General features: G+C 36.8%; 1 protein-coding gene across 11 annotated transcripts; it reads right to left on the bottom strand.

The window, feature by feature from the left end:
* Positions 1-8,400: 8,400 nt before the first annotated feature.
* On the bottom strand, positions 8,401-21,678 carry MSANTD4 (Myb/SANT DNA binding domain containing 4 with coiled-coils). 11 transcript variants are annotated; one of them, XM_082410020.1, is made up of 6 exons: positions 21,598-21,651; positions 15,426-15,574; positions 12,678-12,785; positions 12,097-12,177; positions 10,915-11,530; positions 8,401-10,560 (listed from the first exon to the last, which is right to left on the bottom strand). In XM_082410020.1, the coding sequence occupies exons 5-6, from the start codon at positions 11,374-11,376 to the stop codon at positions 9,985-9,987; spliced, it is 1,038 nt and encodes a 345-aa protein (XP_082266146.1). In that variant the 5' UTR covers positions 11,377-11,530; positions 12,097-12,177; positions 12,678-12,785; positions 15,426-15,574; positions 21,598-21,651; the 3' UTR covers positions 8,401-9,984. The 11 variants fall into 11 exon arrangements, with proteins under 11 accessions (XP_082266146.1, XP_082266142.1, XP_082266149.1 ...); XM_082410016.1 differs by lacking the exon at positions 21,598-21,651 and adding an exon at positions 17,037-21,002; XM_082410023.1 differs by lacking the exon at positions 21,598-21,651 and adding an exon at positions 17,037-21,002 and having other exon boundaries at positions 12,706-12,785.
* Between the last annotated feature and the right edge of the window lie 3,048 nt (positions 21,679-24,726).

The raw sequence follows: 24,726 nt of genomic DNA, 5'->3' as shown, positions 1-24,726 counted from the left end.
CATGTAAAAGAATTAAATTAGAACATTCCCTAACATCATACACAAAAATAAACTCAAAATGGTTTAAAGACCTAAATGTAAGACTGGACACTATAAAACTATTAGAGGAAAACATAGGAAGAACACTCTTTGACATAAATCACAGCAAGTTCTTTTTTGACCCACCACCTAGAGTAATGAAAATAAAAACAAAAATAAACAAATGGGATCTATTAAACTTAAAAGCTTTTGCACAGCAAAGAAAAGCATAAATGAGATGAAAAGACAACCCTCAGAATGGGAGAAAATATTTGCAAACGAAGCAACTGACAAAGGATTAATCTCCAAAATATACAAACAGCTCATGCAGCTCAATAATCAAAAAACCAAACAACACAATAAAAAAATGGGTGGAAGACCTAAACAGACATTTCTCCAATGAAGACATACAGATGGCCAAAGGTACATGAAAAGATGATGAACATCACTAATTATTAAAGAAATGCAGATCAAAACTACAATGAGGTATCACCCCACACCAGTCAGAATGGCCATCATCAAAAAATCTACAAACAATAAGCACTGGAGAAGGTGTGGAGAAAAGGGAACCCTCTTGCACTGTTGGTGGGAATGTAAATTTATACAGCCATTATGGAGAACAGTATGGAGGTTCCTTAAAATATTAAAAATAGAACTTCCATATGACCCAGCAATCCCACTACTGGGCATATACCCTGAGAAAACCATAATTCAAAAAGAGACATGTACCACAATGTTCATTGCTGTAATATTTACAATAGCCAGGACATGGAACCAACTTAAATGTCCATCGACAGATGACTGGATAAAGAAGATGTGGCACATATATACAGTGGAATATTAGCCATAAAAAGGATCAAAATTGAGTTATTTGTAGTGAGGTGGATGGACCTAGAGTCTGTCATACAGAATGAAGTAAGTCAGGAAGAGAAAAACAAATGTCGTATATTAACGCATGTATTTGGAATCTAGAAAAATGGTACAGATGAACCTATTTGCAGGGCAGATGTAGGGAATGGATGTGTGGACATGGGGGGAGGGGAGGATGAATTGGAAGATTGGGATTGACATATGTGCACTGCCATGTGTAAAACATATAGCTAGCGGGGACCTGCTGTACAGCGCAGGGAGCTCAGCTCGGTGCTCTGTGTTGACCTAGATGGATGGGATGGGGTGGGGTTGGGAGGGAGTCCCAGGAGGGTGGGGATATATGTATACATATAGCTGCTTCACTTCGTTGTACAACAGGAACTAACACAACACTGTAAAGCAACTATACCCCAATTAAAAAGAGAAAAAAATAAAACAAATAAATAAACAGAAACAGACTCACAGATATAGAAAAGAAACTAGTGGTTACCAGAGGGGAGAGGGATGGGTGGAGGGGCCAAATAGGTGAGGGGCTTTAAGAGGTGCAAACTACTAGGTATAAAATAAATAAGTTACAAGGATGTAACATACAGAGCAAGGAATATAGTCAATATGTTATAATAACTCTGTATGGAGTATAGCCTATAAAAACATCAAATTATTATGTTGTATACCCTAAGATAATATTGTAAGTCAACTATACATCAACTTGTTAAAATGATACCAAATTTATATGATAAAATATTTCAATTTTATTCAGGGAAATTCATTTTTATATTTTTAATTATGGTAGAGAATGGTAGAAATGACAAAGTCCCCAGATCGGAAAAAGCTTTTCTCTGCTGATTGTCACTGTAGGATAAAAACTGAAAAGTTCAAGTGTAAAAGCAACATGATCAAAGGAAAAGGGAAGAAAAATTCATGGAGTATTTGGAAAGAACATTGACAAACCTATTTATGTTGGTATGAGACAATCTTAGGGTAGGCAAAGAACATCTGAGGACATTACACTTGATTCAGAAGGAATCCTTGTTACAGGGAAGAAAAATGTGTAATGTCTTTAAGCTGATTTCTAAATTCTAACTGCATTCTCATATATTAATTTTATTATTATAAAGTGAGAGTTAGGGCATGATATTCAATGTAATAGAGATGAAGAACCATGACTAAGAAACACCAACTGCCCCACATCACCCAAATGATAAAGTGGAGCTGAGACTGGACCTATGGTCTTTCCAGAACTCTGCTCTTCTTCCACTAGTTCATGTCCTGTTAATTCTGAGGGCATAATGAATGCAGTACTTTATGAAATCTATTCTGGAAGTATCATACAGGGAGGATTAAATAGAAGCAAACTGAGAATCAGGAGACTGCTGAGATACAGACTGCAAATGCCACGATGCCAAGGACTACATGTGAGATTGAAGGAGGTTGGAATGAGCCATCAAAAGGAGAAAATACAGGACATGATCAACAACATTAGTAGACTGAAGAAGGCAAAGGATTAGAGGACACCACTAAAATTTCCAACCAAACAATCTGGTACAAATAATACCAACTGCATAGGGAAGATAATTTACAGATATGAGAGAAGGGAGTTAATGAATTTGATTCTGGCATATACCCTGTATTTCAGAAAACAGCAAAATATACATGGTGAAATGCCATATAACAATTGAAAATATAGGTTTATAGTTCAATTCAAATGTTGGAACTGGAAATTTAGATTTGAAAGGAACTGACACCAGGGTAGATGGATTTTATATTTCAACTTATTAAAATTTTTTAAAGATGAATGGGTCACATCAGAAATATAAATGGTAAATAATAAAGGGTTTTCCCTGATAAAATTCATCAAGAAAGTTCTTCTCAGAATATATTTATCAAAATTCATATTTTATAATCATTGTCAATTTCTCATTTCTTCTGGTCTCAGTTCAATTCAGCATGGTCTCAATGCTTCTATCTACAGTGGTAAATTAATCTCCTGAGATTTAATCAACAAATCTTTTCTTTTCCCCAAGAAGATATGTTCTTTGGTTGTTTTCCCACTATGTTTAAGCTAAATCCTTTTTGATACGCATTGGGAAGAAATTTCAAAGTGATACCTTTGACAATTCTCATCTGGGTTTTAATTAAGGCCCTGCACAAAATGCCACCTGATATGTATGTTGTAAAGTCTCAGCATGTGTCAAAAAGAAGTTAGAGGTCAAAAAATGAAACAGGTGTTTAATATTCTGGGAGCTTTAGAAGTTACAACTTCAGGTCTAAGGATAGCAACTAGAAAGCCTTGACAAAAGTTATATACAGTTGAACCTTCGAACTGCATAGGTTTGAGCTGTCCACTTATGTGCAAATTTTTTCAATAAATATACTGGAAAACTTTTTGGAGACTTGTGACAATTTGAAAAAACTCACAGATGAACTGCATAGCCTAGAAATATCAAAAAAATAAGAAAAATACATGTCATGAATGCATAAAATATATGTATGTACTAGTCTATTTCATTATTTACTATCAAAATATACAAAAATCTATTATAAAAAATTACAATTTATCAAAACTTACACACACACAGACCACACATGGCACCATTCATAGTCCAGAGAAATGTAAACAAATGTAAAAAGCCAGTATTAAATAACTGCATAAATTAACTGTAGTGCTTATTGTAATACTATAATAATTTCATAGCCACCTCTTGCTATTGTGGTGAGCTCGTGTTGTGTCAGCTTAAAATGCCATGTGATGCTAATCATCTCTGTGTGAGCAGTTTATCTCTCCAGTAAATTGCATACCACAGTAAAAAGTGATCTCTTACAGTTCCTGTGTATTTTTTATCATGTTTAGTGCAATACCATAAACTTTGAATAACACCATGGGACCCATACAAAATGCCACTAGTGATGCTGGAAGTGCTCCCAAGAAGCAGAGAAAAGTCATAAGTTTACAAGGAAAAGCTGAATTGCCTGATGTGTAGAGTAGATTAAGGTCTGCAGCTGCGATTGCCCACCATTTCAAGATAAATGGATTCAGCATAAGGACCACTGTAAAAAAGGAAAAGGGAATTCATGAAGCTGTCACTGCAGCTCCACCAGCAGGTGTGAAAACCTTGCACTTTTTGCAAAATACCTTTTTATCTCATATTGAAAATGCAGCTTTTATATGGGTTCAGGGCTGCTGTAAGAAAGGCATACCTATAGACTCTAATTTGATTCAAGAAAAAGCAAAGTCATTATATGATAATTTAAAACAAAAGGAAGGTGAAAGATCTAAAGCTGGAGAATGTAATGCCAGCACAGTTTGGTAATTTTAGAAAGAGGTTTGGCTTTTTAAAAATGCCAATGTAATAGAAGAAGCAGCTTCTGCTGACCAAGAGGCAGCAGACAAGTTCCCAGACACCATTAAGAAAATCATTGAGGAGAATGGATATCTGCCTGAACGGGTTTTTTATGCAGACAAAAGTGCCCTATTCTGGAAAAAAATTCCATGCAGGACATTTATTAGTAAGGAAGAGGAGTGAGCACCAGGATTTAAGGCAGGGAGGGACAGGCTAACTCTACTTTTTATGCAAATACAATTAAATTAGGTTTATAATCAGGACTGCTCTTATCTATAAAGCTGCTAACACCTGAGCCTTGAAGGGAAAAGATAAACACCAGCTGCCAGGCTTTTAGTTGTACAACAAGAAGGTCTGAACAATGAGAACACTTTTTCTGGATTGGTTCCATACATGCTTTGTCCCTGAAGTTAGAAAGTATCTTGTCAGGAAGGGACTGTCTTTTAAAGTTATTTTGCTATTGGACAATGCCCCTGGCCACCCAGAACCCCATAAGTTCAACATCAAAGGCATCAAAGTGACCTACTTCCCCCAAAACAACATCTCTAATTCAGCCTCTAGATCAGGGGGTCATACGGACCTTTAAGGCTCATTACACATGGTACTCTATGGAAAGGACTATCAACGCAATGGAAGAGAACCCTGACAGAACATCATGAAAGTCTGGAAGGATTACACCATTGAAGATGTCATGGTTATTTTAGAAAAAGCCATGAAAGCCATTAAGCCTGAAACTGTAAATTCCTGTTGGAGAAAACTGTGTCCAGATGTGTTACGTGACATCACAGGACTTATGATAGAGCCAATCGAGGAAATCATAAAAGAGATTGTGGACATAACCAGAAAAGGTGGGGGGTGAGGGAAGGGTTTCAAGATATGGATCTTGGAGAGACTCAAGAGCTGACAGACACCACAACCAGAGGAATTAACAGAAGACCACTTGATGAAGATGAGTGCTTTCAAACCAGATGATGAGGAATAGATGTAGCAGAAGCAGTGCCAGAAAACCAATTGACATTAGATAATCTGGTAGAAGGGTTCCAGTTATGCAAGACTGCATTTGACTTCTTTACAACATGGACCCTTCTATGATATGGACACCAAAACTAAAGCAAATAGTGGAAGGTTTGGTACCATGTTAAAACATTTCTAGAGAAACTAAAAAGCAAAAAGGACAGAAATTACAATGTATTTCCATGAAGTTACACTGAATGTGCCTGCCTCTCCTGCCTCCCCTTCCACCTCCTCCACCTCTTCTGCCTCTGCCACCCTGACACAGCAAGATCAACCCCTCCTCTTCCTCCTCCTCCTCAGCCTACTCAAGGTGAAGACTATGAGGATGAAGATCTTTATGACGATCCACTTCCACTTAATGAATAGTAAATAATCACTATGCTGTACTGTTAATAAACTTATCTGTTGTGTTTATGTGTGTCTGCATGTGAAAATCTAATAACTGTACAGCAAGAACTGTATGACACGTTTTTGTGTCACGATCATTATCACCTAAGTATTCACTGTGTAGAACATCATGTGCAAGACTTGTATATAAGTGGAAAGCCTATCCTTATATAGGCATAAGGTGAGTGATATTTAATATAAGATTAGTAATGTGTTAGTCTTCTTGCTATTTTATAACTTGTTTTCACATTACTGTACAGTACGTCTCTCTCTCTCATAATTGGAGAAACAGTATCAGCCTATCATCACAATGATTTTTTTAAATGTAACAATGTTTCCAATACTCTATCATGAATATGACTGTATACTATATTTCATAAAAATTTTATAACGATTCATTCATTAGTCTATAGGCTAGGCTACCATGAATTAATTATATTGATTACACTAGGCTACCATAAAGCAATCATACTGCTGCTCCTTTATTATCAATGCATGAAGCGTTATACCTGTAAATAAATGAATTTTTCACTTTTCATTTTTGATGTCTAGTGTAATACATATAACATCTACAGTGTTTTGTATCATATAAGACAATATTGATGTAGATACTGCTAAGACAGACAATTCATCTTATAAATAGATGATATAAACTTATGGTATAGATAAATACAATATGGTACTGTAAATGTGTTTTCTCTTTCTCATGATTTTCTTAATAACATTTCCTTTTCTCTAGCTTACTCCATTGTAAGAATACAGAATGTAATACATATGCAAAATATGTGTTAACTAACTGTTTATGTTATCAGTAAGGTTTCCAGTCAAGAGTAGGTTATTAGTAGTTAAGTTTTCAGGGAGTCAAAAGTTACATGCAGATTTTCAACTGCATGGGGGGGGGTCAGTGCCCCTAACCCCCACATTGTTCAATGGGTCACCTGTATTTAAAAAATTAATTTATTTGGGGGGGAAGTAAAATGTTAAAACAAATGTAGAGCAACCCAGTGAAAATAATTTTGATTTCAAAACAAAAAAAAAGTTAAGGAGAGGTAGGAAAGGTAGCTACCAATTTAAAACAAAATATTCTGGAAGCACTATGATCTGTTTTTATGTTCAGGATAGAAGAGACAAAGCATGAAGAGGTAGAAAAATGAAAAGAGAGAAGCAAAGTAATAAAAAATGGACAAATTAGGTAGAAAACAAAAGAAGTTACGCAAGAATTCTCTTCAATTACAAAGACTATAGTGTTTATAAGCAAATTTATGGTCCCTTCCTTCTTCTAATCAGCATCCTTACAAAAGGGATGAAGGTGTTCCTCACGATCAGGATGACAATATAATTTAATGCCCATATTAGGGTATTTCTACCTAGGACAAATGCTAAACCAGATAAGCTCCTGGTATAATCAGGAGTATCCCAGGCAAACCAAAATGACTATGTAGTAGATTATGAGAATGAACACAATTCCTCACCCCCCTCTGTATCCCCATTTTTTGCAGAAAGACTTTACAGCTCCTTATATCAAGAGGTGGACTCTATTCCCCACCTCTCAACTCTGGTCTGACCCAATGATTTGTTTTGGCCAGTATCATGCAGCAGAAGTGAAGTGCCAGTCCTGAGCCTTGACCTCAAGACACTTTGAGAATCACTTCTTTCGCTCTTGAACTCCTGCCATCCCCATTAAAACAAATCCTGTTAGAGGATTAAACACCATCAGGAGAGCTAAGACAACCCCCCACCCCAAACCAATATCCAGTTAACACCCCCAGAAGCTGAACAGCCTAGCTAACCTGCAGCTGACCATGAGAACCCAGCCAAGATCAGAACCACCCAACTGAGCTCAGCCTAATTGCCTCTAAAATCATAAGCAACATGAGCCACTCAGTTTTGGAGTGGTTTGTTACACAGAAAAAACTAACCAAAATGACTCACTCCCAGTGTGCCTACCACTTCAGAAATGCAGCAATGAAGTTTCCTACTATAGTGATCCAACCCAATCCATCTATACCTGGGGCAGGGTTAAGAAACCCAAGGCTCCTCAACCAAAGCCCTGGAAGATATTAAGCTGATGCTTCTTTTTTTTTTAAGTCTCTTACTCATAGGAACCAAGAATGCTCCATCCATAAATAATATTGGCTATCTTCAATGCTTACTTCTAGGAAGTTAACATCTATTGATCTTAAATGTAACACTAATATCAAGTTGCCTTTAAAATAGCATATTATAGTTTCAATACCATTTTATTAACAAAAAAAGAACTATGAAGCATAGGCAGAGCAGATATCATTACGCTCATTTTATACATGAGGAAATCAAATCACAGAGTAAGTTAAATGACTTTCACAAGTAGCAAGTGACCAAGCTACCATACTTATAACTACATCTACAAACTTTCAATACTCCTTCTCCTTAGAGCTCTTATGCTAAAATCTTGGGTCAGTATTGGCATATCATTTTTCAAGTATTCTGAGGCACTATTTCCTTTCTTATAAAAGTAGGGCTAACATGACTTAGCTCAGGATTATTTTGAGAAACAAATAAAATAATGTATGAAAAAGCACATAGCACAATGTCTAACACAAATGTTTAGGACCCTTTCCCCAACTCACCATGATAAAGCTCTTTTCCAGGCTTGACAACCTCAACCCTCATAGCACTGAGCATCACTTGAAATGATAAACGTTCACATAGTTAGTATAGGCAAATTTTATTTCTATGGTAGAAGCATTTATTTCAGTTATAGAAAAATAACACTATTTCAAAGTCAAGGTAACTAAGAAGAAGTATATTTTTTCCTTACATACCCATACTCAAATGTCACATATGGTTTCAAGACATTCTTAAATTAACAAGGACCAAATGCGGAATCAAGGTAGTACCTGTCAATAGAAGAGATATACTAAGGCTACATATCAGCCCTGGAAATGGGAAAATACAAAGTGATCTCGTGCAGTGATTCTCAACTTTAGTGTGCATTAGAATCACCTGGATTGTGGAAGAAGTACCTTCAGGGGATTGAAGGCAAATCACCAGATTAAAGCAAGCCCTTGGTCTCAGAATAAACACCAAAGGGACTAAAGATACATACTTTGTTGCACAGGGAGGGGCAAAGACAAAATACATCATGATATATGAAATTAGCCATTTACACACTGTATGACTTCTAAGCCTCAGATTCAGGAATAATAATAGATACTACTCTCAATTTTCTACAGATTAGGTCAGGCAGTGTGCAGTGATTTCCTAATTCAAAACACACAGCTACTATTTCATCACCATCATCATTACTATTGGATACAAGGACATTCTCCCCCCACCCCCACTCCCAGTTCCAAATAGCTATTATCTATTTTAAAAATCAAATTACCACTTACTGAGTTCAAGCTCATTGACTACTGGTACCATTTTTAAACTGGTAACATGTTTACTAGATTCAACCACTTACATTAAGATTTCAGTACATGGTTGAAATGAAAATTTTTGTCTAAACTAAGACAATGGAATCAAAGAAGAAAGGGTAACTAACTAAAGCTTAAAAAGTGTGTGTGGTTTCTAAAGCATCAATAGCTAGACGAATGAACTGCTTTTCAAAGTGACCCACTTTAGACAATCTCTGATGTTCCCTGCAGTTTTCTGACTCTCACGTTATTTACAGATGGAAACATATGAATAAAATACCTATAATCTTCATTACTTTCTATATTCAATATACTACACAGTAATGTTTCATAGTTAAAGTTTTGGGCCATTTAAGTAACTCCCACATAAAGATCTGAGGTTTTAATATTCTGAAACTGAAACACAGCTGAAGAGGTGCTCAGTCAGGCTAGGACAGGGTTTCTCAACCTCAGCAATGTTGACATTTTGGGTTGGATCATTCTTTTTTGTGGGGGGCTGTCCTGTGCATTGCAGGATGTAGGCATCCCTGGCCTCTCCCTACTACATGCCAGTAGCAACGTGCCCCACTGCCCAGTTTTGACAACCAAAAATGTCTCCAGACATTGCCAAATGTCTTTTGGGAGCCAAAGTCACCCCCAGTTGAGAACTATTGAGCTAGAATTTTACAGACATAATTGTAAACTCTGAGTGCACAGATTAGACAAGACTCTATGTAATTTTACTAATTTAAAGAGTATAGCACAATAGTTTTTGCTATACTGTTTATGCAAGGGCACATAGTTTTTATACAATATACTACTTAAGCATATAACTACCCACAAATAACTATCTTTTTCCTACTGAAAACACTAATATTAAACAGGAAAAAAAAAATAATACAGCTAATCCTGCAACCATTTTTATATTATCTAAGCCTATGGTTTACAAACAACTGATAAATGGAGACCTAAATAAATCACTGCAAGTGTCCTTCCTTCTGCATTCGTAGTCTCTCTTTCTCTACTTGTAAGCGCTCCTTTTCAATCTGCAGCTTCTCTGATTCAAATTTTAAAAACTGCAGCCTATCTTTTTCCAGTTGCAAGCGTTCTCTCTCAAGTTTTAACTTCTCTGTTTCTATATCCTGTGGTTGATATATGGACTTTTCTCCTTGACCAAGTTCATTTTCCAAAGATGGTTTCTCTGAGTTGACTATCTGTAACCTCAACTTCTCTCTTTCAATCTGCAGCCGCTCCTTCTCCAGCTGAAGCCGCTCATGCTCCATGTCTAACTGTCGCAGCCTCTCTTTCTCAATCTGTAGGCGTTCCTTCTCTACCTGCAGTCTTTCAGCCTCAATATCGAGCCGTCGTTTTTCCAATTCTAGTTTCTGTTTCTCTATGTTTACAAGCAAATGGGGCTCATCATATGCAGACCTAGATGGTGTTGAATTCAGAGTAAAAAACTCATCAATGTGGGGGAAATCAGGAAGTTCACTTTCCCTCCTGGAATCTGGTATGACTGATGACAACATTTCTTCTTCCTCTTCAATCTCAAACTAAAAGAGAAAAGTAGTTCTCAGTATTTATTTATACTTCATGGTTGTTAATTTGTCTAAGAATTTCTTAAAAGCTTTCTGTATTGTTTGAGCACACAAAACCATTTACTTTGAATTTTGAAAAATCTTTACTATTACCTGACATCATTAATATATATAATTAAGAGAAGTATATTTAGATGAGAAGAAAGAGATTGATGATATTAAGATGGAAAAAAATGGGATGACTTTGTTATGTACTATTTTTAAGTTAGCTTGAAAATCTGGGAATTTCTTAACTGTTCCTGGTCTATAATAAACTTTCATATCAGAAATGGAGAAATAAAAAGAGGGTTCACACAGGCTAATACTTACTTCAGGACTCTGGGGATCTCTTTCTTCCTCTTCCACTTTGACCTCAGTTAAGGATCCACCTGCATCCCTGAAATCTGCCACATTTTGCCAATCAAAATTTGTATCATTTCGGAATCCAATCTTTTCATCTATCTCTTCAGTGAGAGAGTCATCTAAATCGGATGTGGGAAGGGGAAACCCCGAACCAACTAGCTTAATGTTCGCCTTCATCCTCTTTCTCTTCATAAGTGCTCGCCAGTCAAGGTACCTCCTTTTCACTTCTGTCCCTGTTCTCTGTTCTCCTTCTCCTACAGCATTCACACACTGTGCAATCTCCTCCCAAGCCATTCGCTTCATCACATTAATTGTTGTATTGAGCTGCTTGGAAAAAATGACTTCTTTCCTTTTTGTAATTTCTTTCAAAAGGGTCTGAGTTTCTTGTACACTGAAATTGCTTTTCCTTTTCCTTTTCAATTGCTTCATTTTCTAACTTAAATGCAGTTTTTACAGTAAGAGAAAATGTAAAAAGAATGTTGAGGAATGCTACGAAGTACAAAAATCAAGGACAATTCCTTGTTAGTACTTTGTTTAAATCAGTTTTCCATTCATCCAGTAGCACAGGCAGGATGGATGATTCCTAAAGAGAAAAAAGTAAAAATCAATCAACCTGCAACTTCTGCAATGTACTTCAACCCAATAAGCTATATAATTAAGAAAACAAAAACAAAAAACCTCTAAATATGGCTCAAAACTGACTATATTTTTGTCTCTGCCAGCATTACCACAGTCCAAGCTACCATTTTCTCTCACCTAGGCTGCTGTAATGGTTCCTAACTAATTGCTAGTATTCACTCTTGACTTGCTCCCTACTTCTACTCTACTCTCCCAAATTCATCCTTTCTACTCTAACTACAAAGGCCTTCTTTCAGTCACCCATTCTTGTCAATCCCTTTCCCTGTTCAGGGCTTCTGCACACACTGTTCCCTCTGCGTAGGAAATGGATTGTTCCCTGCCTAGCCTACTTAATTCCTCCTCATCTTTCAGCTTGCAGATTAGACATCTGCTCCTCAGTGAAGCCTTTGCTGACAAGTCAAATTACTCCTTTTCTTCATCTAAATGTTACACCTGTGCTAACATACAACTAAGACTGTCTCTTTCCCATTTCACTAGAAGTTTCATGAGTACAACAACATTTCTACTCACCATCATGCCCCCAGAGTCTAGCAGAGATCCTGGCATATGGCAGGCATACCATAAACTTTTTGAATGAATAAATGAGTCAACCTGCCAAAATGACCATTAGTTTGGGATGTCAAAAAGCAAAAAAATTTAGACTCAAAAAGAGGGTGTACCTGAAACTTGCTAGAAAGGTAAACTTTTCAGGCCCCACCCCAGACCATTTGAATAAGGAACTCTGGGGGCAAGATCCAGCAATGTGTGTTTCAATAAGCCTTCCAGATGATTCTAATACATGCTAAAGTTTGAAAACCATGGAGCTGACCCACACCAGTGAAACAAATGCTTCAGACACCTGATTTTCTTACACACTTTGATTTCGAGTCTTATAAATAGTGCATCTGTTTGGTGGAATCTAAAGCACATCCAAATCCTCAATACAGTAGCTGGGAAATGTAGTTTTTCTGCTATCTAGCCCCTTTGCATTATGGGAAGGCACACTAGCAAACTGGAAAAGATGTTGAATGGGTCTTTTCCTTGGAAAAGAGATTTTAAAAGTATGTAATGGGGACAAGGGCTCAGAAAGAGTAAGGGATATATAAACAAACCATGGTTTATGACTTCAAATTCACATACTGATCACTGCTACAGAGCTGATTTTTTTCCCTTGCTTGCAAAATGAGAGGGTGGGATGAGGCTGTTAAGGTCCACATTTCCTGCCAATACAAAGAAAAAAATACCAAATATCCATTAAGTTCCATGTCCTGTCATTTAATCCCTACCACAGCACTGAATGCGAGATACCATCATTTGCATTTGTATTTATACGACAAGATTCAGGCAAGTTGAATAACTTGCACATTACGTGGCTAGTTAAATGACCGAACTTCGATATAAATTCAGGTTCCCTTAGGCCACATCTCCTTCCACTTTATTAGCAGCTTGCGATAGCTAAATCTTATAAATGTGTTGCTAAGGTAAGTTTTGATATGCCTTTTAGTAGAAAATTTTCAAAAAGAACAGATCCTTATCTATGTGGAAGGTTTGGATAAAGTTCTGTATATAGGCAGAAAAACTCTCCAAAGTTTCAACCAGTTATGTTTCACTCTACCATGGTTTCTTCTCTTAAAAACTTTAATATCTGCCAGTTTAAAATTTTTATTAGAGTGAAAAAATTTTCCCTGATAATTAACAATATAAATAGTATTTTCTACTGAAGCAAAAATACAGCAACTGAGCAAGGCTAACTAAATTTAATCAGAAAATGTACAAATCTTTTCTATCACTGTTTGAGCCTCTTCTCTCTAGGACTTAAAAGTGGATGCAAATCCCTTATTTCTAAACTTTAATAAAAAGGTATTTTTTATTAAGATTTCACTACACTTTTATGCATTTTTTCCTTTTCAAGTTTCCAGTAATCTTTTTCAACTGACTTTGTATCTATTAACATCACCAAAAACATATCCACCACTACGTCTGTTTCTAACCTCTGATGTAGAATAACCATCTCCTGAACTGCTACTTGCTGCTGAAATGGAGACTAGAGAGAACTAAAAGTTCAAAAGAGTAGAAAATAAACTCTCAAGAAATCATTGTCAATTTCATACACCCACAAAAAGGGCAAAGCATGCAAAAACAAAAAAAGATTGCAGCAAACTATGCCTAAAGCAGACTTCCAAAATTTCTTGAGACATTTAATAATAAAATTGAAATCCACTAAATGAGAATGTATAATCAGTGGCAGCACTTCTGATCTTGCCCTAGGCAAATCCTGCCTTTATAGTCAAATATAAGCCTCTTGTCACTAGAATATAAGCAAACATATTCATACAAAAACCATAATTCAAAAAGAGACATGTACCACAATGTTCACTGCAGCATTATTTACAATAACCAGGACATGGAAGCAACATAAGTGTGCATCAACAGATAAATGGTAAAGAAGATGTGGCACATATATACAATAGCATTACTCAGCCATAAAAAGAAACGAAATTGAGTTATTTGTAGTGAGGTCGATGGACCTAAAGTCCGTCATAGAGTGAAGTAAGTCAGAAAGAGAAAAACAAATACCGTATGCTAACACATATCTGTGGAATCTAAAAAAAAAAAAAAAAGTAGTACTGATGAACCTAGTGGCAGGGCAGGAATAAAGACGCAGACATAGAGAATGGACTTGAGGACATAGGGCGGGAGGGGGAAGCTGGGGTGAAGTGAGAGTAGCATCGACATATAAACACTACCGAATGTAAAATAGTTAGCTAGTGGGAAGCGGCAGCATAGCACAGGGAGATCAGCTCAGTGCTTTGCGATGATCTAGAGGGGTGGGATAGGGAGGATGGGAGGGAGGCTTAAGAGGGAGGGGATATGGGGACATATGTATGCATATGGATGATTCACTTTGTTGTACAACAGAAACTAACACAGTATTGTGAAGCAATTATACTCCAATAAAGATCTATTAAAAAAATATATCATCAAAAGAGGTAGTGTAGTGTAATGGTTACGAGCACACGTTCTGCAGTCAGACTGCCTGGGTTAGAATCCTGACCCTGCCACTTCCTGGCTGTGTGGCCTTATTTAAATTCCCTATGTGCAATTCCACTTGTAAAATAATATTACTTCATAGAGATACTGTAAGGATTAAAGGTTTCAGTAAAATATGGAATAGTTCCTGGAACACAGTTAGCAAATTAGGTTCACTATTATTGCACGAAAGGCAAATCTTTAAATAATTTTGACATAGGAAACAGAAAGGCCACAATAATATTGGTATTGTTCTAGTTCGTAGGTCAAGTGGTAGGTCTGTGGGTCTTTATCATTATGCTTTATAACATTAGTGGAATATTGGAGCCTGCTGATGTGAGCTGGCAAAGGTCATTGTGCACATCTCTTCCCAACTCCACATTCAGTAATGTCTTATTGGGAACTAGAAACTGGTCAAGATGGCAGTATTTACAACACAGAAATGGATAAATGTTACAAACTAGAACATTTTTCTTTTGAGTGGTCAGGGAGTTAGTTTACTAGCACACTTAAAACTACATGATTTTTGCATATTTCAAATATTACCTAATAAAAATTAAGAAAATGGAATGTTTTTAACATCTGATCCCACAACAGTTTAGTGAACATTCTAGAAGACTTGTAATTTTAGAGGATCACATTTAATTAGCACTGACCTAACATTCCTTATGTAATTCAAGTTATCAATTGGGCTGAGCAAGTATTCTGCTTTTCTCTAGAGGCGACTGAAGAATACTCATGAAATACTATATTTATAAGCAACACAAAAAAGGAACTGAAGCAAACTGATTTACACATTATTAAACCAGTCCAAATATACTTTTTAGTACCTATGTTGCGGTTGTGGCATACTTCAAGGAATTACTGCAGTCAAACTTAGCTTTCTCCTTCCTCTACCATTTGCTCCACCCCTATGAGGATCTGGAAGATGGTAGCCCACCTGCTCCAAAGGCAATATCCTGAACACATAACACTGTGCCTAACAAATAGAAGGAGGTAAAAATACAACTTAAAATAAGATGGTGATTGAGGGATGGGAAAGAGAGCAGAAAATGAAATGGAAAATAACTCAAGTAAGGTCAGCTAGCAAAACTGAAACTGCTATGGGCAAAGCATATGTTTAAGGAAAAGGCAGCTCAAGTCAATATAGGCAAGAAGCAGTTTATGAGATTAACTGAAGACTTTAGATAAACGACCTACCCTATAACTATGCCAAAGAACATAACAGTTAACAAGTTATACAAAATTCTGAGAGGCAATTTTAAATAAATAGGCTATGTTACTACTTAGGCAGTATGAACCAATGATGAGGTTATCAAAGACATATTTAAAATATGAAATCAGCAGGTTAGATGTCCTTAAAGATAGAACAGATTGCTAAAGTTACATCAAATCCCATATCAAATTAAATACTTACAATGCATTAAGGATGACTTTTTGCTTCCAAAAGATACAGAATGTTTCAGACCATTTAAATAGCTTCTTGAACCATTTAAAAAGCACTATCATATTTAAAAGGTAGAAGCATGGTAAAAATATAAATATTCATCAGTAAGGGATTGGATGAATAAACTATACTACAGCTACATAATGGAATATGATGCCCAATTAGAGTATGAATATGGCTTAGCACAACATTTTACTATGTTAATGCAAGACAACAAAACCAGAAAAGGAATGTGTACATATATCTATGTGTGTGTACATACTCACAGAAGCTCAGTTTTCAACTTAGGAACATTTATAGACAGAATATGCTATGCTCTACAACAGGTTCACTCACTCTGTCCACCACCAACCACCAGTTCTAGGGATCATGTATACAGTCGTTTGTCTCAGTCATATAGCTGTTTGCCTAGAGCACATCTGTTTCATTTTACTTTGAGGTGATTAACATTATATTAAAAATATATTTATGAGGAATTTTTATTACAGAAAAATACACTTTTTAAAGTTCCATAAACCCAATACCCACAAATCTGTTGACTTAAAAAAAAAAAAAAAGTAAAATGCACAGATATGGTTAGAGAACCTAAACAAAGGAACAAAATTAAGTGAAAATCTCTCTCCACCACCAGTGTAACTGATATTAATAATTTCTTGAGATGTTTTCCAGAAAATCATATATGAATATAAAAGTACATATGTATTTATGAACACATTATATATTACACATATTACATGAATGCATATTAATTCCATTCATTAATTTAAAAAGCAGTGACTGTTGAAGATGCTGAGATGTAAAATTATAAAAAAATGAAAGGAAAATTGAAAACAGAAAAATGAGATGTATATGAATGATTCTAAAGGACAAATGAAGAGACAAAGAGGGAATCATGAATGTAAAAACTTAGCACCCTCTACAATGAAAAATAATCAACAAAAAATGAAGAAAAATTATGAAATTGAAAAAATTCTAAAGATGTTGTCTCTCAAACCTTATGTATTTGAATAATCTGGAGCGCTTATTAAAATGAGATTCTGATTCAGTAGGTCTGGAGTGGGACCAGTGATTCTACATTTCTGACAGATTCCCAAATGATGCCGATGTTGCTGGTCCTTGGACTACACCAATAGATATAGGGATCCACACATGTAATTTAAAATCTTCTAGTAGCCTCAGAAAAGCAAAAGTGAAACAAAACCAAAAAAATGTAGAATTAATTTTAACATATTATATTTAACCCCATAAATTCAATATATTATCTTTCCAATATATGGTCGATGTAAAAATGATTAATGAGGGAGTTTCCATTCTTGTTTTGCTACGAAGTCTTTGAATCCAGTGTATATTTTACAGTTAGAGCACATCTCATTTTGTACTAAACACATTCCAAGAACTCAATAGCATATATTAGTACAGATCTACAGCACATCAAAATCACCTAGGAAGCTTTTAAAAAATACTTATAACCAGTCCCTATCTCTGAGCAATTAAAACAATCTTAAAATACTGCTAGGCATTGGGAGTTTAAAAAGTACTCTAGCAGATATTAAGCATTCTCAACACATACACACACACAGAGTTAACTATGTGAGATGAGGGATGTGTTAATTATCTCTATCTTGGTAATCATTCCATAATGTATTATGTATATCGATCATCATGCTGTATACTTTAAATATATACAATTATATTTATCAATTATTCTTCAATAAAGTTAAAAAAAATCTTCTCCAGGTGATTCTCATTTGCAGCCAGGATTGAGAAGCAACCCGCTAGAGAATCAGTGTTAAAAGTCTACTTGCTCAAATGTGTACAGAGAGGCAAGATGGAGTGCAAATGTTGTAGCTGCTAAGAAATTTCCCTTCAGAGATCATTAAGGCTTCATCTGCCACAAGACTTACAACACAGACAAAGCTGGACTCTTTTCGGAAAAATATGCCCAGTAGAAAGTCATGTCAGGTGGAAGAAGAATATGTCTAATTGTAAGAACCAATTCACACTCCTATGTGTTGGAAATACATCAAAGGAATACAAGCTAAGTCAATTTAGACTTAAGTAGAAATGGACTGCTCTCTTTAGAGAACCAAACTTTCTTATAAGTCTTTAGACAGCTACCCATATCTTTATTAGAATTAGGATTGAACTAGGAGTATACATTGGAAACATCCATTAAGATTGAGTGATTAAGACACAATGCTTCATTCAACAAATATGTATTGAGTGCTTAATACCTTTCAAAGGTTTTGTACACATTTCGGAGGTAAATTTACTCTCCCTAGTCTTACTCTCTCTCTCCCTATTACAAACCCTGAGTCCTACCTATATATCTTCATATCTACCTTTGCCAATTTTATCTGTCACCTCCAATACTAACCCCAAACATACTTTCCCAACCCACCCTCTCCAATACACGTCAGTATGGGCACACACAGTTTGTCATTCTGAAATTCCTCTAAATTCTAGATCAGTGCTGTCCCATACAAATATAATGAGAGTCACATATATAATTTTAAATCCTCTAGTAGCCACATTAAAAAAAGTAAAGAGAAACAGGTAAAAATTAATTACGATATATTTTATTTAAACTAATATACCAAAATATTATTACTTCAATATTTAAACAATATAAAAAGCAATCGAGATAGTTTACACTCTTTTTTTCTAAGTCTTCAAAATCCAGTGAGTATTTTGGACTAGCCACACTTCAAGTGCTCAATAGCAATATATGCCTATTGGCTACTGTATTGGACAGCCCAGTTCTAGCTTTAATGACCCCTACCTTAGGACTATCATACATGTATTCCTTTGGCACATGCTCCCAATTCCCATGGTCTCTGCTCTTTTGTCTGGCCAGTGACTATTCATCCTCTGCACCTTCACTGTTCCCATTAATCTAAATCTAATGTCCCTGCTACATGATTCCACTATCAGGTTATATTATAATCACTTACTTTACATTAGGAGCAATAAGGGATCAAAGATGAATATATTATTTCTAACAAATAATTTATAATTTAGTAAAACATATATGCATAAAATTTACATGAAAAAATTTTAATAGAGACTGTAAATGTCAAGTTTGAATATGGACTACCCAGGCTTATATACTAATTCCACCACTTAGAAGCTCTGTGATCTTAAGCAAATTACTTAACCTTTTAAACTTATTTCCTAATTTAAAAATGGGAAAAATAATAGAATAATACTCACGATGTTTTGAGGATTAAATGAGATAATCCAGTCAAGAAGCTTATAATACGTAGGATATAATAAGGCCTTAACAAATACCAGCTGTTATCCATTTCCTAGTATAGTCTGGACATAGTAAGTGAATATTTCTTTACTCGATGAATAATGTGAATGTAAGAAAAGTGCAACAAGAGAAGTTATTAACAAAATACCCTGGGTGTTCAGAAGGAGAAATCTTTGGTGGGATCAAGGGAGGTTGTGAGAAGGAATTAGCACTTGATTTGGGTCTTAAAAAACAAATAGAATAATGAGGGACAGTAATAAATGGCAGAAGTAACAGGAATCAAAGTTGGATAGCTAGGTTGGGGCCAAATGTCAGCAAATCTTTAATGTTGGCTTGTAAGAACTTATTCTTTGCTAGAAAACTTACTATAAGAGGCAAATATATCTGTGAAAATTCACATATTTTTGAAATTCAAGCAATATACCTTTTACATGGGGGCAATGTTACTGTAATAATATACAAACTATAACATGCAAAATACAAGTGCATAATAATAAACAATGATTGCAGTTGTCAAGAGAATCCTAATTTAGGCAGAAATTCATAATCAGATTTTGCTACTCTTAGAATCTGAGATCAATTTTGTAATGATAAAAATAACAATCCTTTTAAAACTATGCTTGAGTCAATACACTCTTAAAATTTTGGCAGCAGTTGCTGTTATGTGCATATCCTGTTTCCACCCCCCAACAATTTGTAACTCCATATCGCCATCCTACAAAAGTGGTATCCCTTTGTCCCTGACTGTTCTATGCTAAACTGATTAACTATTTCATTGACAAAATGCACTTTATTTATTTTTTAATTTTTTTAAATGTCTGGCCGGGAGGCACGGCTTGCAAAGTTCCCTGACCAGGGAATCTTGGGTCGCAGCAGTAAAAGTGCGGGACCCTAACCACTAGACTACCAGGGAACTCTCAACAAAATGCACTTTAACACACATTTTTTACCTCACTGAAATTGACATCAAAATGTATCTTAGATTTCCAGTCAGTCATGGCTTAAGTGTGTGAAAATCTTTGACATCTTCTGATTAGTGTTAAGACAGTACCCAAATCAAAGCCAACTTGAGTTGAAATTTGGTAGCTATGCTTTCATGAATATAAACTAAGCTATGTTTCCAGGAATTTCTTTTTTCTCTCTTCTCCTTTACATTTTGGTACTCACGTAACAGCTTAGATTTTCATCATCCATTACCCAATAATTTACTCAAATATTTATCAAACTCCTACTATGTGCCAGGCACGTATTCTTGGTCCTGGGGCTAAACACCTCACAAAATATGAAAAGATGCCATTTTAGATGTCAAACACTATCCCTTTCATATTGGTTTTCTTCCCTATCTTTACAGAAGGGAATTTAGTAGTTGCAACCTCTAAAAAATTCATAGTTCTTCCATGCCCAATCACAGAGAACAGCCATTTTCCTGAAATCCCATTTCACAATAATTCTTTCCTGGTTGGAAATAGGTATAAGTAGTTCACTTAGGTAATCCTTGTGAAGATGGTGTACCACCAATGGCATATTATACCTGGGCAATTTTTTTCAAGGACTAACACTTGAAAATGAAGCTCCTAAATATTGCATGATAAGACAGAAGTAAGAGGTCTGAGTTAAATCAGGCAGTAAATTCTGGGTCCAAAATTTTTTTTAGGTAAACTCATTAGACTGTTCAAGAAGAAAAACATCACAAAATCTACAAACTTCCCCCAACCCCCACCCCAATCCTCTTGGAAGTGTGCTCCCCACCTCCCACCAACCCCGCACCCTACCGTCGCCACTTAGAGGAAATTCACCTTCCTGCCGAATAGGACGCTCTTCTCTATAAGTTGTGGTAGGTAAATGATTAAAGTTTACTTAAGTGTCGCCGGTTACATGTAATAAAGTACCTCTCACTCCCCATCTCTTCCTTTGGAGCAGCCCCTTGGGAGAATCCAGGAAGGCTGAATTCCTGGGAGGCCAGCCAGGAGTAGGGGGCGCGCCCATGACTCGGCCACAGAGCAACGGCTGCACCTGGTAGGATGTGGGGCAACCTGGAAGAGTCCCCGCTCCGCAAATTAAGTTAGAGTCCCGACTGGGCGGCCAGAAAACTTTCGCAGCCTTGTTTCAGCGGCTTGGGCCCTCCCTACCCTCCCAGGTCAGGCGGCAGCGTTCTCCTGAACGTCGTAGTCGGCTACGCCGCAGGGCCAGGTCCAGAGACGGCAGCGGGGGTACAGCTACCTGACGCTGCCACGCTAGCACCCACCGGCCGCAGAGCCTCCACTTCCCTAGCAGCCTCCTCCGCAACGCAACAGCTTACCTACGACGCCGGCAGCACCTCCCCACGCTCGCCTCTGGGGTGTGTGGGGGTGGGGTGGCAAAAAGACGCTTCATTAATTCCCCGCCCACTGACTTCGCCCGCCTCCTGCCGCTAAACCATTGGCTGGCTCGGCTGCCGCTCGTTTAACGAGATTCGTCCATTGGCCCGGAGGATACTGCCATTCTGGCAGAGGGCCCGCCCTAGGTCTTCCTCACAATGGAAATTGAGTCCCAAGCCGTTCCGGGTTAGTGCCCTGGAATTCCGCCCCCTTGTGAGTCATGGCCTCCCGTTCAAGCTCAGTCTTTGGCGCGCGGCTCTGTCAATCAAGAGCTCTAGGAAAGGATTGGCCCCTAGCGATCACCCCGCTGCCCGTTCCGCCAGATTGGGACACAGGTCGCTCCGTCCCCAAACTCTACACCTATCCTGATCCTTACCTGTTAAAAGGGCAAAGAGAAAGTGGGATCCTTGCGTTGCCCCAGCTGGTTCCTAGTCCAGCAGCACCTTCTGCTCAGCCGACTGTGACCTAGTTTGGCCTCAAAATCATACCTCTGAGACTGCCCCTGCCAAAGCTCACTGGTGATTTCCTTACGGCTAAATCTACGCATCACTTCTCTGTCCTTATCTTACCTCCTCAAAAAATATTTGACTTGTTGACCTTTCTTCATTTGATTTCCATAATGCTTCTCCTGGTTTTCCTCACTCTCAGTCCTCTTCTCTATCCCGTTTGCAGTTGCCTCTTTCGCTGCCATCTCAAGTTACGGTGTTACTAATGGGTCTGTCTTTCCATTGCCTTTGTTCAGGCCTCTATTGAAATCCTGAATTACATCAGTAGCATCCTTACTGGTCTGTCAGTTATCCTGCCAGTACGACTGTAGTCCATTGTTCACACTGTAGCCAAGACAGGGTGCTTAAAGTTCTTTAGTGGAACCACACTCATCTTATGATAAAGTATAAACTCTTTACAAGAGTTTCTTCTGTTTTTCTCTCAGGCATATCTTTCATCAACATTCCTTCTCTTTCGTTTTCCTTCTTCCTTACCCCAATTACTTTGCTTCTTTCAGTTCCTAGATTTGACAGTGGCCTTGGGACTTAGTTTGCATTGCATTGTTTCCACCTGGAATATTTCTCCCTGCTATGCCCAGAATTTGTTTTAAAAGTTACTTTCTGAAGGAAGCCTTCCTTTCGCTCCATTCACACTATCTCCATTTCTAAGTTGTCCCTCTAATGTAGGTTTGCCAGATAAAAGACAGGATACTCAACTAAGTTTGAAGTTCAGATAAATAACAAATATTTTTTAGTATAGCTATGTCCCATTCAATATTTGACATCCTGTATTTTCATTTGCTAAATCTGGCAACCTACTCCATTATGCTCCCATCATAGTACCCTTTCCTCTGACAGCTCTTATCACACATTCCGTGTGGGCAGGTGTTTCTTGTTCACTGCTGAAATTTCTTTGCCTAGCACAGTGTCTAAAATATAATAGTCATTCAAAAGAGATTTGGTAAATAAATAATGGAATATTCTGGGTGAATCGTGAATACTTGCTCAATATTCCTGGAGGAACTCTCTTCCATAAAATAGAAGTACTTATGAAATAATGCTCTTTGAAATGTAACAATTAGTTTAGTCTTTCATATTTTTACCTATGACTTTGCGAAAGAAGCATGTCTATAACTTTGCCTAAGTAGAACAAAAAAAATTTTTTTCTTTTGGAAAAATATAAGAACTTGTATTTTTTTTTTAATTTTTATTTATTTATTTATTTATCTATGGCTGTGTTGGGTCTTCGTTTCTGTGCGAGGGCTTTCTCTAGTTGCAGCAAGTAGGGGGCACTCCTCATCGCGGTGCGCAGGCCTCTCATTACCGCGGCCTCTCTTGTTGCGGAGCACAGGCTCCAGACGCGCAGGCTCAGTAATTGTGGCTCACGGACCCAGCCGCTCCGCGGCATGTGGGATCCTCCCAGACCAGGGCTCAAACCCGTGTGCCCTGCATTAGCAGGCAGATTCTCAACCACTGCGCCACCAGGGAAGCCCAAGAACTTGTATTTTATATTTTGGGGTTTCGTTTATAGTGGATTTTTTTGGGTGAGTGTAGTGAGAAGGCAAGAGAACTATCCATCCTTATTATGACCAAACTCTTTCTCTCTGATCCTTTCAGAGTCTGTCTGCTACTTGAATCTATTTATTTACTTCAGTAACAGGGTTAAGGCCTAGTAAGTCAGTAAGTATTAGGAACGTTCTGCTTTTATATCATGAACTCTTAACCTTCCTCCAATTAACCTCAGTCTCCTTGCTGATTGCAAGATCTTTTCCAGATACCCTCACTATTTTTTCTCATCTGTATTTTGTCTAGGTAGACATGGACCAACAAGAGAGAAATGAAAGGTAATCCAAAATGCCTAAAATTAGTACCTCATTACCAACCTGATAGTCTGCTTACTGATTTGATTTTTGTAATAGTAATTTCAGGCTAGAGATTTGACCTAACATTTATTCTAGAACTGGGTTGTTCAACTGCAGTAGCCACTTGAAGAAGCCTGATGAGCCCTTGAAATGTGGCTACTACAACTGAATAACTGAATTTTAGTGGTGTTTAATTTTAAATTTAAAGACTGATACTCAATTCAGTTACTGAATTATAATGTCTATATATGTTTGGGAAACTTGAGTTATGTGAATCCACTTTTTCAACTATAAATTTTTTGAAATCTAAGTACAGATTGAATATTTCTGATAAAAAATTAGCATGTGAATTGACATGTGCTGTAAGTGTACAGTATATACAGGATTTCAAAGATTTAATATAAAAATGTAAAATGCCTCATTGATCATTTTCATACTGATTATATTGATAAGTTGAAATTATAATATTTTGCATAATTGGATTAAGGAAAATATATTATTAAAATTAATTTTACCTGTGGATTTTTTACTTTTTAAAATGAGACTAATAGGAAATTTAAACTTATATATGTGGTTGGCATTATATTTCTATTAGACAATGCTGTTCTAGACTGTGCCTGGCCACAATAAGAATATAATTGTTAACTAAAATCTTTCTATTTCATTGCTTATTATTTAACCAAAGGGAAAGAAAAAAATCACTTTTTCTTTCTTTCAGACACAG

This window comes from Balaenoptera physalus (assembly GCF_965194825.1).
Source record: "Balaenoptera physalus genome assembly, chromosome: 10".
NCBI classification, from domain to species: Eukaryota; Metazoa; Chordata; class Mammalia; order Artiodactyla; family Balaenopteridae; genus Balaenoptera; species Balaenoptera physalus.
Note: the sequence above shows the minus strand (reverse complement) of the source record. Positions and strands in the feature narration are given on the sequence as shown.

What these genes read in the sequence shown, in the direction of transcription:
- MSANTD4 (XM_082410017.1), bottom strand. Translation starts at nt 11,376, where the DNA reads ATGAAGCAATTGAAAAGGAAAAGGAAAAGCAATTTCAGTGTACAAGAA. An exon ending in GAGATCCCCAGAGTCCTGAA is followed by an intron (nt 10,561 to 10,914) that starts GTAAGTATTAGC and finishes TTTCTCTTTTAG; the next exon opens with TTTGAGATTGAAGAGGAAGA.